Here is a 15,171-nt window from a genome sequence, read left to right on the forward strand (position 1 = left end):
ACATACTTGTGCACCTACTTCCTTTGCAAGTTATAACTGTATATAACATGGGCAGCATTATACCTAATATTTGCTGGAAGAATTTGTCATATCTGGAGTTTTATTTTTACAAATGTTATGGTTTTTAACCATTGAGAAGAAAGTAGTGCTTATAAAACTTTCAGAGTTAAAAAGCATGAATTCTGGCTTTTAGCTAAAATTGTAAACATTTCTGCTACTTTTTATTACTAGTGGTGCTTTAATGGCCTAAAGGGGTATTCTGTATTTTGCCTGAGCTACAGGATTGCTCCTCACATGAATGACTATAATGTACCTCAGGCTGTAGGGACTTTGTCTTTGAACACAGGAAAAAAACAAGGCTGAGCTCTCCCTGGTTGAAATCTGCAGGTATTTAAATGGTGCTTATTCTGACAAACATCAGGCATTGCTCTATTATTAGGCCTAAGCGTGGCTTCAAAGACTAAAGAATCTTGAAACTGTGTTCTTCAAGCACAGATAGAGGGATTTTTTTTTTAAAAAGTGTTTTGATAGATGTGTGAGTCAGTTGCTTATTTTCTTTGTTCAGTACAGAAACTGAATTAGCAGCCAAGGTGCCCTCTAGCTTGTACTGCTTTGCTTATCCCAGCGCTCAGACTTTTGTAGTGTTAAGGTCTGGACCGACGCTGTAGTGCGGTTTTGCACAGCACTGGCTTGTACTTTCCCACGAGAAATGTCCACATTGCTTTTCTGCGTTGCTGCGTTGCAAACTAGTGCAGCATTGTGCCACTAGCAACCTTCAGCCACAGAGGTGTACCCTCTGTATTGAAAGTGGGGCTACCTTTTGCCCACTTCCACTGTCTGCTGGCTTTGCATTAGCCAGTCAAAACCTGCATTAAGTCATTTTCAACTTCAACGGAACTAATCATGGACAACATTAGATTAATATTGGAAGGATGAAAATATCTGATCCCACATCTTGTGTAGAAACTTGGATTTAAATATCTTCGGATGTCATAGCAACATGTTGCCCCAGGTGACATTTTTACAAGTTTTTTGTTTTGTTTCATGGCAGTTCTCCTCTATAAAGTCCATATGTTAATCTCCGACTGTCCATAGGATAGACCACTGATGTCATGCAGAACAGCCTAATAAAAATAAACTGTTCTAAAAATCATATTGGAAACTACGTACAATGTGGACTGCCTCTTAATGCAGTACTTTGACCCTACAGATGCACCCCTTACCATGTGCTTGGCAGTGCACAACATAATGTATTTTGCAACCTAACTGTCCCGACATTAAACCTTCAGACTACTGTCACTATAAAGAAAACAAACTAAAACAGTTGCTTAAAAAGCATTTACAGAACCTTTCATGGTCCAGGTAGCAGGTACAGCGATCTTTTTCACTGCCATTTTCTGAAGGCACTGGAAGCTTATAGGACAAGTACAGATATGATCTTTCTATTCACTGTTCCTGAACATGGTTTCTTAGTCATAGAGTGAAAGGAAAGTTGTTTAGTTTTACATCTGGTCAGTAAAATTAAATGAGCAGATGCATTCTGTCTGAGAGAGAAAGACACCTGTTCTATATGCAACATGTGAGATTGTTTCAGTTGTATTGCAAACCTTGATTGTTTCATTACATTGTGAATCTGCAAACCTTTCTTTAAGAACCATATTGTCCTGGGCTAGTTTTAAACAGAATTAGAAGTAAATTGATTTTTTTTGCACTTTTCTGGTGACTAAAACTTGTAAAATACTCAAATTTGTATATTAACAATTGTTGTGCAAACAGCAAAAGATTAATATTGGATGCTTGGACTCAAGAACCTACTCCTATACTGTATTGTGCTGCTATTTTAAACCAAACTCTTCAAAGGGAGTTTGTATCTATGGCATAACCTGTGTGTGCAATGATTTCATCTTAAATTTCTGTGGATTTCTCCACATGACTGCTTCAGAAAATGCTATTATATTTTTTCTTTTTGTACAAATCGGCATTTTTTCCCTGTTAAAGGATAAGTTTTTTTGTAGTGCATACAGGCCTGTATCCTCTGAGCTAAACCTTTGAGATGCTGTGCTTTGTATGTGGGATTTTGATATGGCCCCAATGTTCCCCACAGAAGTTGTAGCTAAGCAATGTGATCAAGCTACCAACTGACTCATGTAGTGAAGGCACTGACTTGTAGCCGCGGTTGAGCCCTGAAGCCCAGCCTTTGCTGGATCGTGTTTTGGCTGTGTCTTTTAGTCAGCTTAACAGGGATTGCCCAGGTGGCAGCACACTGTTGGTATTGGGTGGGGTCTGGAGACAGCCAGAGTTTCTGCACAACAAAAACTAGCACCTGGGGTGGCCACCTGTGAGTTCACACTGACATCAGTGAGAGACGCTCCCCACTTCCAGACAAGACACATCTCCTACGAGGAGCCGGTGGTGGTTGCAGTGTGTCGAACGGCAGAAAGGTTTGGACAGGTGGTTGCGTTGGAGATGATGTTCACAGGTCCTCATTCCCCTTGTGTGATGTAGCTGGAAGCCATGTTGATGAACATTTGGTAATGCCAACTACGGTGGGTATAAAATGAAAAATCTAGTACTGCATATGCAACTTGACATTGTTCAGGTGGCTCCACAGAAATTCTAGTCAAGTAAAAAGTTACCAACACTGCAGTGAGCTGAAGCCAGCTAATCTAACCGTTTGTACTATTAGTGAAATATTCAGTATGTTCTGTTTTGCACTGAATTTGACTTCTAAAAGTAAGACCTTTATATTGTGTGAAAAATAGTGTGATACTAGCATAATTTTAAAAGCTTGATACTAAAATGTATGAACTCTCTGTGACAAAGAGCCAGTACAAAGGCCCTTGGCTGCTTCTCTTCAGCACTTAAACTGAGACGTTCTTTTCAGCAATTTCTTGACTTATTTATTTGTATTGGTCTGGTAATCAAGACTTGTTATTCATGTTTCGTTTTTTAAAATTTAACCTGTACAAGGAATAAAAACTAGTTTGTTAAACTATTCTAAACTTATTTTCAAAACCGATTGAGATTTTTTTTTCTTTGTAAATAAATCCAAATACCATTGTGTTTCTTAAGTTTGTATATTGTAACAGTGAAAAGTTGTTCTTGTTTGTATTGTGTGGTTGACTTTGCATTTGTTACATGGCTTAAAAACTATGTAAAAAGCGATGTCCTTTGTCATTGGTGGCACGATCAATTCTGCACATTTTTCTGAAAAAAAAAAATTAGAGCCTAGATTTGTAGACTTTTTAAAAATATACTGGTCCAGGGAACCAAAGACAACCCTTTTCACCTGATGGCCCCCAAATTTTGGTTTGGGGCAGGTGAAGGCTCTATGTGGCTGCTATGATAATCCTGTAATAAATTAGCACAGTGAACCGTGTCCACAAAACGTAATTAATTCAGCTTTATTGGCAGCACAGTTAATCAGCTGTAACCGGTAAAGCACACAGTGCGTTAACCAACAATAAACATTTTATTCCAAGCCGTAAACAAGCCTGTTGCTATTGTTATGTTTTTCACGTGGGATGAATTAAAACCAAACATGCCTTTTCTGGTTAAGATGCCGTCATGTGGTAAGTGTCCAAAAAGGTTTGTAGGTGCCTCCTTTTCCCCCCGCTGTATAAAGTCTCCTCTTTTGCTCTTCAAAGTCGAGACCACTGTTTTCTCCGCACTGTGCCCGTAATATTCCCTGATGGGTTGTCAAGTGGCAGCAGTACCTGAAGAGACAGTAAACACAGTTAATGTTGACAGCTCATGCTGTTTGTGTGGTTAAAACAAAGCACCTTCTTGTTTGTAAAGCTCCAGCAACCGCGTTAGCTGTCCACCACTGGGAAATTGGAATTATGAGCACAAACTAAGTAACTGACCACCTAAGAACAAGGTGGTTTAGTGACTTAGTGTTTTGCACAGTGAGTCAGCAGAGGAGCCAGGGCTTGAGCTGTAAACTTAGTGGTACTTTAACAAGTGCCAAAACCTCAACCACCGGTCAACTTATCCTCTGTTCAGAGAGCCCCATATAGAAATGTATCACTTAGAAGAACTGTGCAGATAAGCTTTAGAAAAGCACTCCTTTTCATTCTGGAAACAAAGGAGCAGGTATGAAAATGTGCGGAATGTCATTTTATTAGATTTCTTTTTATTTGTTTTGGTTGTGTGCTGTTTTAGATTGTTCAATAAACAAAGTCTACTTAAGACTGACACTCTCCATTATAAATTGAATCACAAATGAAACGGGGTGATTGCACTGTTGCTGTGGATTATATGGCTATTTCTGCATCCCTCTTTTAGTTTTCTTATTGTGCAAATCTTGTTCAGTTAAGACAGAACTTTTTTTTTACCTTAACTGATAAAGATTATTAGGTCAAGAGAGAGAAAAGGTCATATTGAAATGCAGGCTTAAGTAAACAAGCTTAATTTTTACAATACAAACAGTCAAACATCAAGTAAGGTGTCTGAGATAATGGGAAATGTGAATTGAAAAGGAAATGGCTAATGTACTGTACTTAATGAATATTTCACTCAGTTGTTTACCAAGGAAAAAACCGACACCTCTGTACCTCAGAAAAGACAATGTTCTAAATTAAATAGCATCAGCATAGAAGAAGCAAAAGTGTTAAAGGTAAAAGAAATACTAATGTCTCCAGGGCCTGATGGTCTTCTACCAGTTGTGCTTCAGGAAAAATTAGACTTAAAACCTTTCCAGCAGAGCTCTTGAAGAAGATAGGGGTACTACTCATTGTCTGTACAATTGCTGTTTTCCTTTAAAACGGTGAAAAAAACTGAACCAAATAAATACAAACCAAGTGGCTTTATTCCTGTTACATGGAAGATAATCTTTTTTGCCTCAAAGACGGAAGACTTACGTCCAGGCCTGATTTGAAATTCTCAGAAGTATTTACAAATATGTCAGAATCAAAAGTGAAACATGCAGAAGAGGAAACAAGTGTTAACTATGGCAAAGTGCATTTACAACTGAGTAATGAGGGCCCTTACTGTATATTACACAAAGGGTTGGGAGAGTCTGGAACATGAGGCATGTTAAAACTGATTCCCTGGTTTCTTTCATCAGATCAATTAGCTGTTCACAACCAACAAGCTATAGGGGTCAAATGACCTTCTTTCATGATAATAATAACCCCTTATTTACCTAGGTGAGTTAATTTAGAACAAAATCTTGTTAATGACTTTGGCAATACCCATTTACAGATGAATCGGGGCTCAAGGCTACAGTCCTTCATGCGTTTCTCCGACTAAACTCTGCTTTATTCCTTAGTGAACCTGCCGTTTGCTTTGAAAGGGCCCCTGAATGAATGTCACAAGTCATGTTTTTTGCTCTTTGCACTCCCTTGTATTAAAATGCCTGTACATCAGCTCCACCTTGTGGATAGAACATAAAAAGTCAGTCAGAGACTGTCATCATTAGTGTTGCATCCACAGGGGACCTGGGCAGTACCTTATTCGTCTCTGAAATTGAAGTGAATTACATTAGATCTAGTCAGACATTGGTTCATAATCAGTTGAATTGTTTTTCTTTGCAAGTTTCGAAAACTGGTAAGATTTTTTATATCAAGGCTGAATTTGTTAAAATGATGTTTCAGTCCATCCTTCATGTCTGCTTTGCTTTAAGAACTTAACACAATTTTTTTATTTTGGTATTAAGACATAGGTAATCATTAATAGAAAGGTTATCCTGTGGTAGTCGAGGTCTTGGGAGTGTTTTGATTAACAGAGATGTCTGTTTGCTTCACCATTCCTGCCAGTGATATGATTAGTCACTGTTGCTCTGTGTCACCCCCTGTGCCAGTTAAAAGATTGCTCATCATACTGTTTTGCTAAAAATAAAGACCAGAGTGGTATAATGAACAATGAATGCCTGAGGCACAATACTGGAACATCACATCTTTTTAAGTCATTTTGTTTTCATTGGAATTCAAGATTGGTTATGTTAATTCATATAAGTCTGATACTTCATAATAGTCAGGAGCTCAACACATTTTAAAATTTGAGAAGAAAACTTCTAGCAAGTTTCCTTATCGTTTACTTATTACAATGCTTTAATGGACAGCAAATGAAAATGACTTGTCTTAGTATGGCCACCAGTGCAGTTTGTGTTCTAGGTAATACCACTGATTTCATTCACAAAGTCCCTTCTGGTAATATGTGGGTGACACAAGATTGCTGGAAACTACAAATTCAGTTAACAATGCTCCTTGAGTATGGTGGGTCATTTTTTCCTTCACTTGGTTAATGAAAAACAATACTCACTTCATCTTTGTTTTCAAGTCCCATTTTTGTCATGTCTATGGTGAAATAATGTTGGTTTGGCATAACAATCTCAATCTCCTCAACCTGGAAAAGCGAAAAATTACTGTTTTTTCAAAGATATCTAAAATTAGTAAGAGGGCTAAAAGGAACTTGCTATATTTTAACAGTTTGCCTCATGTCATCATAATCATTTACAGTTTTCAACCAATTCAGTTTCTAGAGATAGTGGACACACTGTTACAAACTAAAACTTCATCTGGCACCAAAGTCTGCCATGCTGTCACATACAGTATATGTATATGTGTTATATGTTATGCAGTTAAATTCACATATTACAGGATAAGAGGATTAGAGGCTTTTACATATTTGAAAAAGTGCAATCTCATACATTTCAAGTGGGTTGACATTTATTGTTTAAATTTTCAATTTAATTTATATTTTGTGCGTAGAAGTATATGAGCTTGGCATTTTTTAATGTCTTGCCAATTTGTTCTCATCCAAGATTCGATCAAAGACTTGGCCCACCTACCAATTGTTAGGTTTCATTTCTTTTAATTGGGCACACATGAAGAAGTGTCTGACAGAACGTTTTCCTTCATCAACATGTTTGAAATTTGTGATGGGAGGGTAGGGTGAGCTATTGATATATCACTATCCATGATTCACTGTCCACAGTGGACAATTGCTGTCCATTCATCACCAGGAAAACCCTTTCAAGGTCAGTGTGTGATTCCCATGAATCTCATTGATAAAAATGACTGAAAAAATGTTCAAAACTAGCATCTGCTTGTACCAGGTGTGCCTTCAAGTGATCCTCTTGTTTATAACCTTTCCTTTCTTATGAATGGTCTGACCAGAACATAGACGTAATGTTTCAATGTGATCTTTCAGTATGCAACTGACCTCTGGTACTCTCTGCAGGATGAGAACCTGGGCTTCATAGAGAGTCTTCTGAACTGAAGGTGAGAATTCGCCCTTGTCATAGGGGCCTGCAAACCTTTCAATAATGGTCTCCTTCACAGTTTTCCTGAAAAAACAAACTAAATGATTACATTTATTCACTGAATATAAGTTCTTTTTTAAAACTTACACCTGATTTATTTTAAATACATGCCAGCGCATAAAAGACTTCTTTGTTTACCACATTAACACAAACAACGAGAGGACATGCACTCACATATCGAATTGATACTAAATTAAACCAGTTGTGCTGTAAAATCTACTTCTCACAAGACTCCAGCCCTGGCCCCTTTTTAATGAATGACATACATTATCTCTTCATATTTGTGTAGCCTTGGTGAAGGTGTCGTATTTGTCTTGTGTTTTTTGTTTATGGTATAGAGTAAATCATAAGGTTGATCTACATTATCTCTGAATCTCGAAATGTTGTTCTCAAAATTGCCGTTTGAATTTCATGGGTGCAACGACACCATATGTATAGGACATTTTTATCAATGCAAATCACCATGCTGTGTCGAAGGAGAAGTTCCTGAACTTGTTGTAGCGCCACTTTGCATAGACAGCCGTGCAGAAGAACCTGTCCTGGGTTTCAGGCAGTGTTGTGAACCTGTCCTTCAAAAAACCTGCAAAGCCCGACTTGGTGGTCTTCAGGATTTTCATGTCTTTCAGACCTGCATGGACCACTGGGCTCTCTGTAGAACAAAGAGCAGCACAGGATTACTGAAGTGTAAGGCACACTAGGCCTCAGGACCCAAAGGGTAGCTTTACAGGCCTGTCTAAATCATTATCTGCTATTATCTGTCTGGGAAGAGACATTGATTAATCCAAATAAGTAAACGGTTTAGTTACCTAATTAAGAAGTATAATCAAAAAAGAATAATGTCCATTAGAGCCTGGTGATGAAGTACATGAATATAGAAGGCTGCTCCTTATGAAATCCAGTATGGTTATATGACATATTCAGGGATGCTTATTCATCTTGGCAAAGGTAGTCATCCTGGTGAAGAATGCAGTCTTATTTCTCCTTTATAAAGTATTTGCCTACCCTAACTAGTAACACTACAAAGGAACAAGTAATAGGTTTATTCCATGCTGAAAAGAAAGGAAAGAAAACACAACGTTTTGGCCATGGAGCCTTCTTCGGGTGTGAGCAGGTAGCTTCTGAAGAAGGCTCCACGGCCGAAACGCTGTGTTTTCTTTCTTTTCTTTTCAGCATGGAATTAACCTTTACTTGTTCCTTTGCAGCCTACGCATGCTGACGCAGCTACCCACCAGAACTTCTAGTAACACTACAGGTACCTTGCCTTGAAATAATTTAAACCAGCTTATGTCATTCTTTAAAATGAAAGTGATATTTAAATTAAATCGAACCTTCTTGGCATCAAACAAAAAATGTTTTACAATTTTAATTATACACTACATATAAAATAATTACTGCAATGCATTTTTGTTAAAAACCTTAAAAGATGCTAAGCATGCCTGCGTATATAATAACAAGTACTGATGAGTAACATGCAAGCTACAGTACCAATTTCTCAAACTTTCTAGAAAAATCGATTTCATTCAGCAGTCACAAATGTAATAAACGTGTTGTGGTAATTTTGTAGTTTTTAGGACCAAAGATATTTGCAGAAACAGTAACTTGCTAACAGAAGCTCACCATTTTGTTTCTGTTCAACTTCACAGAAGCGAATGGATTCCTGGTTGTAAATGAAGGCATGGACATGCTCAGTGCCGTTCTGTGGAGTAAACAGTGCTTTGGTTACATCTCTTTTATGCTGTTACATCAAAACAGACTCTTAAACCAGCATGTAAATATCTTTATTAGGTGCCTTTGAGGAAGAACAGTACATCGAATGTAAATTAAAAATTACCGCCATGCAGAATGCTGCAGGCTGCGTTATGTAAAAACAGGAGAGGTGTGATTAATAAAAAAAATGAGTTTGTGCTGAAAGAACCTAGCAACCAGCCCTTGTTTATCATATTGTTGGAAGAAGGTGAGACAGGATAATTTTCTGTCAGTGACTGCGCAAGGGAGACCTGATTTGGCAGAGGTATGATCTCTTTTTTGACCAAAGAGAATTCTTTCTCCTCTTTATTTCCTGTGTACTGATTTAAAGCCCTATTAGAGAAAACATTTTAACACAAGTGAAAACAACATTCAGGGCTCCAGCTAGCAGACATCACTCACATCCTTACCCTCTCCAGGCGTTTCCATGGAGCCTCCTCAATGTAAACCTTGGCTCGTGTAACATGCTTGAAGTTTGCTAAGAAGTGGTCACATATATCCATGGCAAATATTTCAATGGTCCGGATCTGCCAAAATAGAACACAGAAATGCACTGAGCCTGAAAGGAAAGGGACCTATTTAATATGGAACAAGGAACATCAGAGGTTTTGCGTGTCTTCTGATGCACTGATCATCTTTAATCACACATCTCCTTACTAGTTTTCGGCTTTCTTGTTTCATTATCCCTCATAACATTCTGTTTTGCTGGGGTGTGTTCACTGCTTCGCTTTTTAAAATGTTGAGAATGTAACTTCCATATACTGTATCCCTTCATTGTGGGTTCTGAAGAGAGCATAGGAGCAGGCTGAGTATACTAATTTTCTATTGACAATGATGATTTTATCATTCTTTGAAATCATTGCATTCTTCGGAAGATTTAGGAAATGCCAACTCATGTTATTTCTAGGTGAATGTGCTTTTCAGGTCATTATTTTTGACTGAATAAACTAAGGCCCTGACTTAATTTGTGATGATACCTCTTTCTCTTGCCTTACCCTTTGTCCTTGCTGGAACCTCTCACCAAACAATGCTTTTTTTAAAAATTTGAAATCACCAAATGATGATTGACTTGGCTCACTGACGCAGCCCTTGTCCCTGCACATGGCGAACGAGGGTTACCCTGATGCACACCACCAAGCTGCGCACTGTGCCTCAGGCTTCTAGTGTAGCTCTTACAGGTGTGTAGTGTAAACATCCATCTGTTTTCTAACCACTTGAGGCAATACTGGGTCGCAGGGGAGCCGGAGCCCCTCCCAGCATGCAACGGGCACAAGGTACGATACACCCTGGATGGGATACTAGTTCATCACAGGGCACACACAGGTACAAACATGCACACATTCACAACAGGGCCAGTTTCCCCAGAAGTCAATTAACCAAACAGTTTGTCTCTAGACTGTGGGAGGAAACCCACATGAACACAGGGAGAACATACAAACTCCATGCAGATAGCATGGAATTGATCCCACTAACACTAACCACTGTGCCACCATGCCACCCATCTATTGGCTCTTTCAATCCACTTTCTTCTTGCACCATTGTGTGTCCACCGAAAATATAACAAGAAACGTGGTCCCACTTTCCCTTATTGGTGAAGGCCATTCTGTGAAACTTACCCCTTTCAGTTTTGCCAGTGCGTGGACAGTGTTCTTCATGGTGTCAGTGGGAATGATGTCAGAGTTGTCCCCAGCCAGGTAGTCCTTGCGTGTCCTTAAAGTCAGCTCCACGTCTGCCTTGATCTCTGTAATGTAGTGTTGCCTCCCTCCTCGTCTGACATGCATCACCTTCACTGTATTCTTCCCATAGCCAGTGCGCACAAACTCCACATCCTGCAACAGGTTTCTAGCTTCAGACAGCGATCCAGTCTCCTCAGGATCATAGTGAATGTGATCAGACTAGACCTTGCAGCAGAGAGTCGTTTATACACTTGAGAGACCTGAGGTGTTGACATCACAGGAACAGTCTCATTCTACACCGTGTGACTATTATTATTTATTTCATGAGCAATAAAATTGGAACTAGTGGCTCCTGGGACCAGGAGGTCTTGGATAATGGGATTTTGTAACTTTGCAGTTGTTAGGACCTCTGTTTGTGAATTCTGTGTCCCACTGAAATATCAGAACAGTTTCCACAACTTTTTTTGCTCTATCGATAGCTCTTGATAAATTTGTCCCAATGCAGAAAAACATCTGTTTTTCATGCTGATTTGATTCGCACACTGTCATAATCTAATCTGAGAAACAGGGAACAAATTTACTCTGCTGCAAAAAGCACTGAACCCCCTTCACCCCTGCACCACTGTTGTTTGTTCGATACACGTTCATTTTTATGAACCAAGCTTGCAATTTGTTCGATGTCTCTGTGAGGTATTTTTGCCTGCTAAATGAATGAAAGTTTTAAAATCCATACCATAAAGCAATGAGAGGAATATGACTCACCAGCTTTACAGCATATTAAGAATGCAATATTGAGAGCTATGAAAAAAACACGCTATTTCTGGGACTACTTGAAACGAAGCTATGAGCTTTATTAGGCATACTGGTCTTAAAAGGAAGCAAGCTACTGAAAGGAACGCAGGTGCTATCCGCTGAAAGCATATTTGGACCGCTTTCTCAAATATACTAGCAGCATCTTAAGCAGGCTTTATGGATGTGTTTTTGAAAACAGAAGCTGACTTCCTTCTTTTGTGAATAAAAACAGACCACGTTTGTGAACTTGCTGAGCCAAGTTATTAAAACTGACATGCCAGGTTCCTTCCAAAAATGTCTGGATGAGGTTTTGGAATTCATTTGCTGCTAGCAACAAAACGAGTGCTGAATGTCTTCCTCTCATGTAGCCTTACTTATGTCTTGAGGTGACTTTACAGCATTAGGCGTTGTCTAAGCCACTATGCTTATTGAATAGAAAAGTCAGTCATTCCTGTTAGTCTGACAAAGTACTTCGACCTGACCTGATCATTACTCCAAAGTTCAGCTTACACTGAAAGGGAGAGTAAGGCTAAAAATCAGCTCAGTTTAAGGATCATATTAAACGTGTACTGAGGTAATTTCATTTTCTTGCTTTCATTCTGGTTCTATAAAAATTAACAAACATAAAAAAGTGTTCAGGTGGGTAGCTGCGTCAGCATGTGTAGGCTGCAAAGGAACAAGTAATAGGTTTATTCCATGCTGAAATGGGAAGAAAGAAAACGCAACGTTTCAGCTGTGGAGCCTTCTTCGGGTGTAAGAAAGATAGGGCAATCAGCAAAGATAATATAGCATGTTATGTTATATGTTTAAATTATCCTAAATGAGCTGCTGCTTCCATGTGTTCAAACAAAGGGTGCCAACTGGGCTAGTTTGTGACTACAGTGCAGGAGACAAAATGAAGTGCAGTAAATTGCTGCTTTTACCAATATTTCTCCAAGGTGGAATAATGGTAAAATGAATAATATTACAGTTGTGCTGTAAGCATGTGCAGTAGCATGCTGAATCAAATGGAGCATAAGACTTCTCTGATGTTTTCATTAAAGATATGCAGTGCAGTTTTTTTACTATTTTGGAAATGGCTAAAAACCGCATTAACTTAGTCAGGGATAAATGGCCAATACCTGAATAAAGCACCTCAGCATTGAAGACCTCGATCGAAGTGTCAGTATAAAAGGTACAGTATATGTTTTTTGGTTTACTGTAATATACCCCCCATATGGTAAAATATACTGTATACTGTGAGTTGCAGTAGTGAATCGCTAGGCGACACATTCCTTCATGGACAAGAGTTTTCAAACCAGTTCCCCAGGGATACTTAATTAGAGTAAAGGAACAAGTAAAGGTTTATTCCTTGTTGAAAAGAGAAGAAAGAAAACACAATGTTTCAGCTGTGGAGCCTTCTTCACGTGTAAGAAAGATGGGGCAGGCAGCAAAAATGATTTAGCATGGGAAAGCAAAAGCCAGGAGAGAGGAGCAGGGGAGAGGCAGAGTGGCCAATCAAGTGGTGCAAGGTCGAGAGAGGTGAGGAGAGGAGTGAAACGAAACCCACAAATGAACAGAGAGAACTAGAAGAATACAAGTCTGTCGTTGAGAGAAGGGGGAAGGTGAAAAGACACGTTTATTCCAATTTTACAGCTGGTGCTATATATTGTAGCCCTGAGAGCTTGTTTGTTCTTCTGAAGCCAAGCTCTTTGAATTTAATTTTCAAATTCATTTTAACTGCATTTATTTAATAAAATGTGATTTTATAATTTTGGCAAGATCTCGTACAGTTAATTTAAAACAGGAACCTTCATGGTTAACCTCAAAGTGCCTGCTTTGGGGCAGCTACATTTTGTGTGACGGTTTATTTTCACATTTTATCATCAGGCCCTGTAATTTACATTGAGAGCTAACTTTGCACTGTGGAAATTTTGAATTATTTAAATTACATTTTTTTTCATAAGGTATCTTATGTAGCTATTTCACTCACTGACCCAATATTTTAATTTAATTTTATTTTGAGATTGTGAAGATTACTTAAGCTGTTAAGTTGTTTTTGTCATCTTGTGCATATACTGTATGTTTCTTTTTGTTAATCGGTTCATATCATGTTAAATGTATTGTGTATTAGTTCAGGTGGGTTTTTTTTTAGTTCAGGTGGGTGTTTTCTTTCTTCTTTTTTTTCAGCATGGAATAAACCTATTACTTGTATTGTGTATTGTTCTTTTACCTGCTTGCAAACCAAATATTCCATCTGGGATAAAAAAGGGAATAAGTAAGTTAATAACATTTGTTTCCCTGAGAATACTTTTTCCAGTTAGAAGTGAGTGTTCTTGGAATACATATGATACCTGGATCATGGTGTGAAAGATAAAAGGTACTTTTTACACATATGCTGCAATATATAGTATTATAGAAACACATTCGTTGTATAGAGTTTAATGTTTCTTAGCTTTCCCAAACAGTTTTAGGGAACACAGGTTTGTGGCTTGTGAAATGGAAATCAAAGAATTCAGAAATATACTGAGATCTTTCTTCAATATCTTTAAATGTGAAAGTTGATTTTGTTTTTGCTACCTTTATATGTGTTTTTCTTTTTGCCATTGATTAGTACATAATTATTTAATTTACTGTGCACTGTTAACCAGATGTCCTATATTGTGAGTTGTTTAAAATACTTTGTGATTGCACTTACTATGAAAAGATTAGGTATTGATTGATTAAAAAATCATTTGATTTTTAAATATCTCACTGCTGGTCGTGGTCCTGTATAAATCCTTCTTCAGAAAGTTTGGACTTAAAAGTTAATTCCTTTAGTTTTGGAAACTATCCCTTTGATACGCAACAACAAGTCACAGCAGTTTAAAAATTTTGAAATACGAAAATAATTGTGAATGCTTTCTGAGCAGGATATGAATTTTTTGTGTCTCACCACACAAAATGATTTTTAAGCTGATCATGATAAAGTATGTAAGTATTTTATTTCTTTGTCTACAAAATAAATTTGTAGCTACACAGTGGAGATAACTGAGATAATAATGATTAGAATAATGATAGCTTAGAAAATATAAACTGTAGTCTTCATTATTAATTATGTAGACCCTACATAGTGACATTACATTTTACTTTTACGTTTACTTTTTAAGATTGTTTGGCCAATACTGCTTTTGTAACAAACAATGTGAAAACATGGAAATAAATGTCTACATTCAGTAATAAGGATAAAAAATAAAAATAATTTCCTTAATACTACCTTATTGTATTCAGTACTTGAGAGGTTGTGTGCCATTGTGTGTCCTAGATCTGCTCCAGTTCAGAATGACTCTCTCGTGTCCCGTCTTGACTGAAACTGTGACATGGCCTTGAGTTAGGTTTTAAGCTGGATGGGAGGTGCAGATTTAATTTTTTTGTGCTTCTGGGTGTTTTTACATATGTATGCTAGAGAAACAGGTTTCCTTACATAACTGCCATTCCACACCATTCTATATGTTCTTTAGTTTAACATCAGCCATTACTGGCTTTTACTTTTCAATGTATTGTTATACGGGTGACAGCCTTAGTCCTCAGTGATCTTCGAAGTGAAGTGTAATATATTATGACGTCAAAGGATTACGTTTGGAATACATGCTAGGGCTGCTTTGTGGGAAAGGTACTTGGTGGCTTATTTGTCAGAATATCCAGGTTTGAGGGCTGTGATAAAATCTGATA

At 37.9% G+C, this 15,171-nt stretch overlaps 1 protein-coding gene across 1 annotated transcript; it reads right to left on the reverse strand.

Moving 5' to 3' along the window:
- Positions 1-3,379: 3,379 nt before the first annotated feature.
- On the reverse strand, positions 3,380-14,797 carry uox (urate oxidase). Its single transcript, XM_088927984.1, has 8 exons — positions 14,717-14,797; positions 10,630-10,842; positions 9,424-9,540; positions 8,885-8,963; positions 7,730-7,916; positions 7,168-7,291; positions 6,265-6,348; positions 3,380-3,716 (listed from the first exon to the last, which is right to left on the reverse strand). Exons 1-8 carry the CDS (start codon positions 14,750-14,752, stop codon positions 3,642-3,644), a joined length of 915 nt encoding a protein of 304 aa, XP_088784110.1. The 5' UTR covers positions 14,753-14,797; the 3' UTR covers positions 3,380-3,641.
- Positions 14,798-15,171: the final 374 nt, after the last annotated feature.

Source organism: Atractosteus spatula, chromosome 11 (assembly GCF_055471065.1).
Source record: "Atractosteus spatula isolate fAtrSpa1 chromosome 11, fAtrSpa1.hap1, whole genome shotgun sequence".
Classification (NCBI taxonomy): Eukaryota; Metazoa; Chordata; class Actinopteri; order Semionotiformes; family Lepisosteidae; genus Atractosteus; species Atractosteus spatula.

Coding starts and splice junctions, on each gene's coding strand:
- uox (XM_088927984.1), bottom strand. CDS start 14,752: ATGGCACACAACCTCTCAAGTACTGAATACAATAAG. Junction 9,541..10,629: donor CACTGGCAAAACTGAAAGGG/GTAAGTTTCACA, acceptor CTATTTTGGCAG/ATCCGGACCATTGAAATATT. Junction 7,292..7,729: donor TTCTCCTTCGACACAGCATG/GTGATTTGCATT, acceptor TTGTTTTTTCAG/GAAAACTGTGAAGGAGACCA.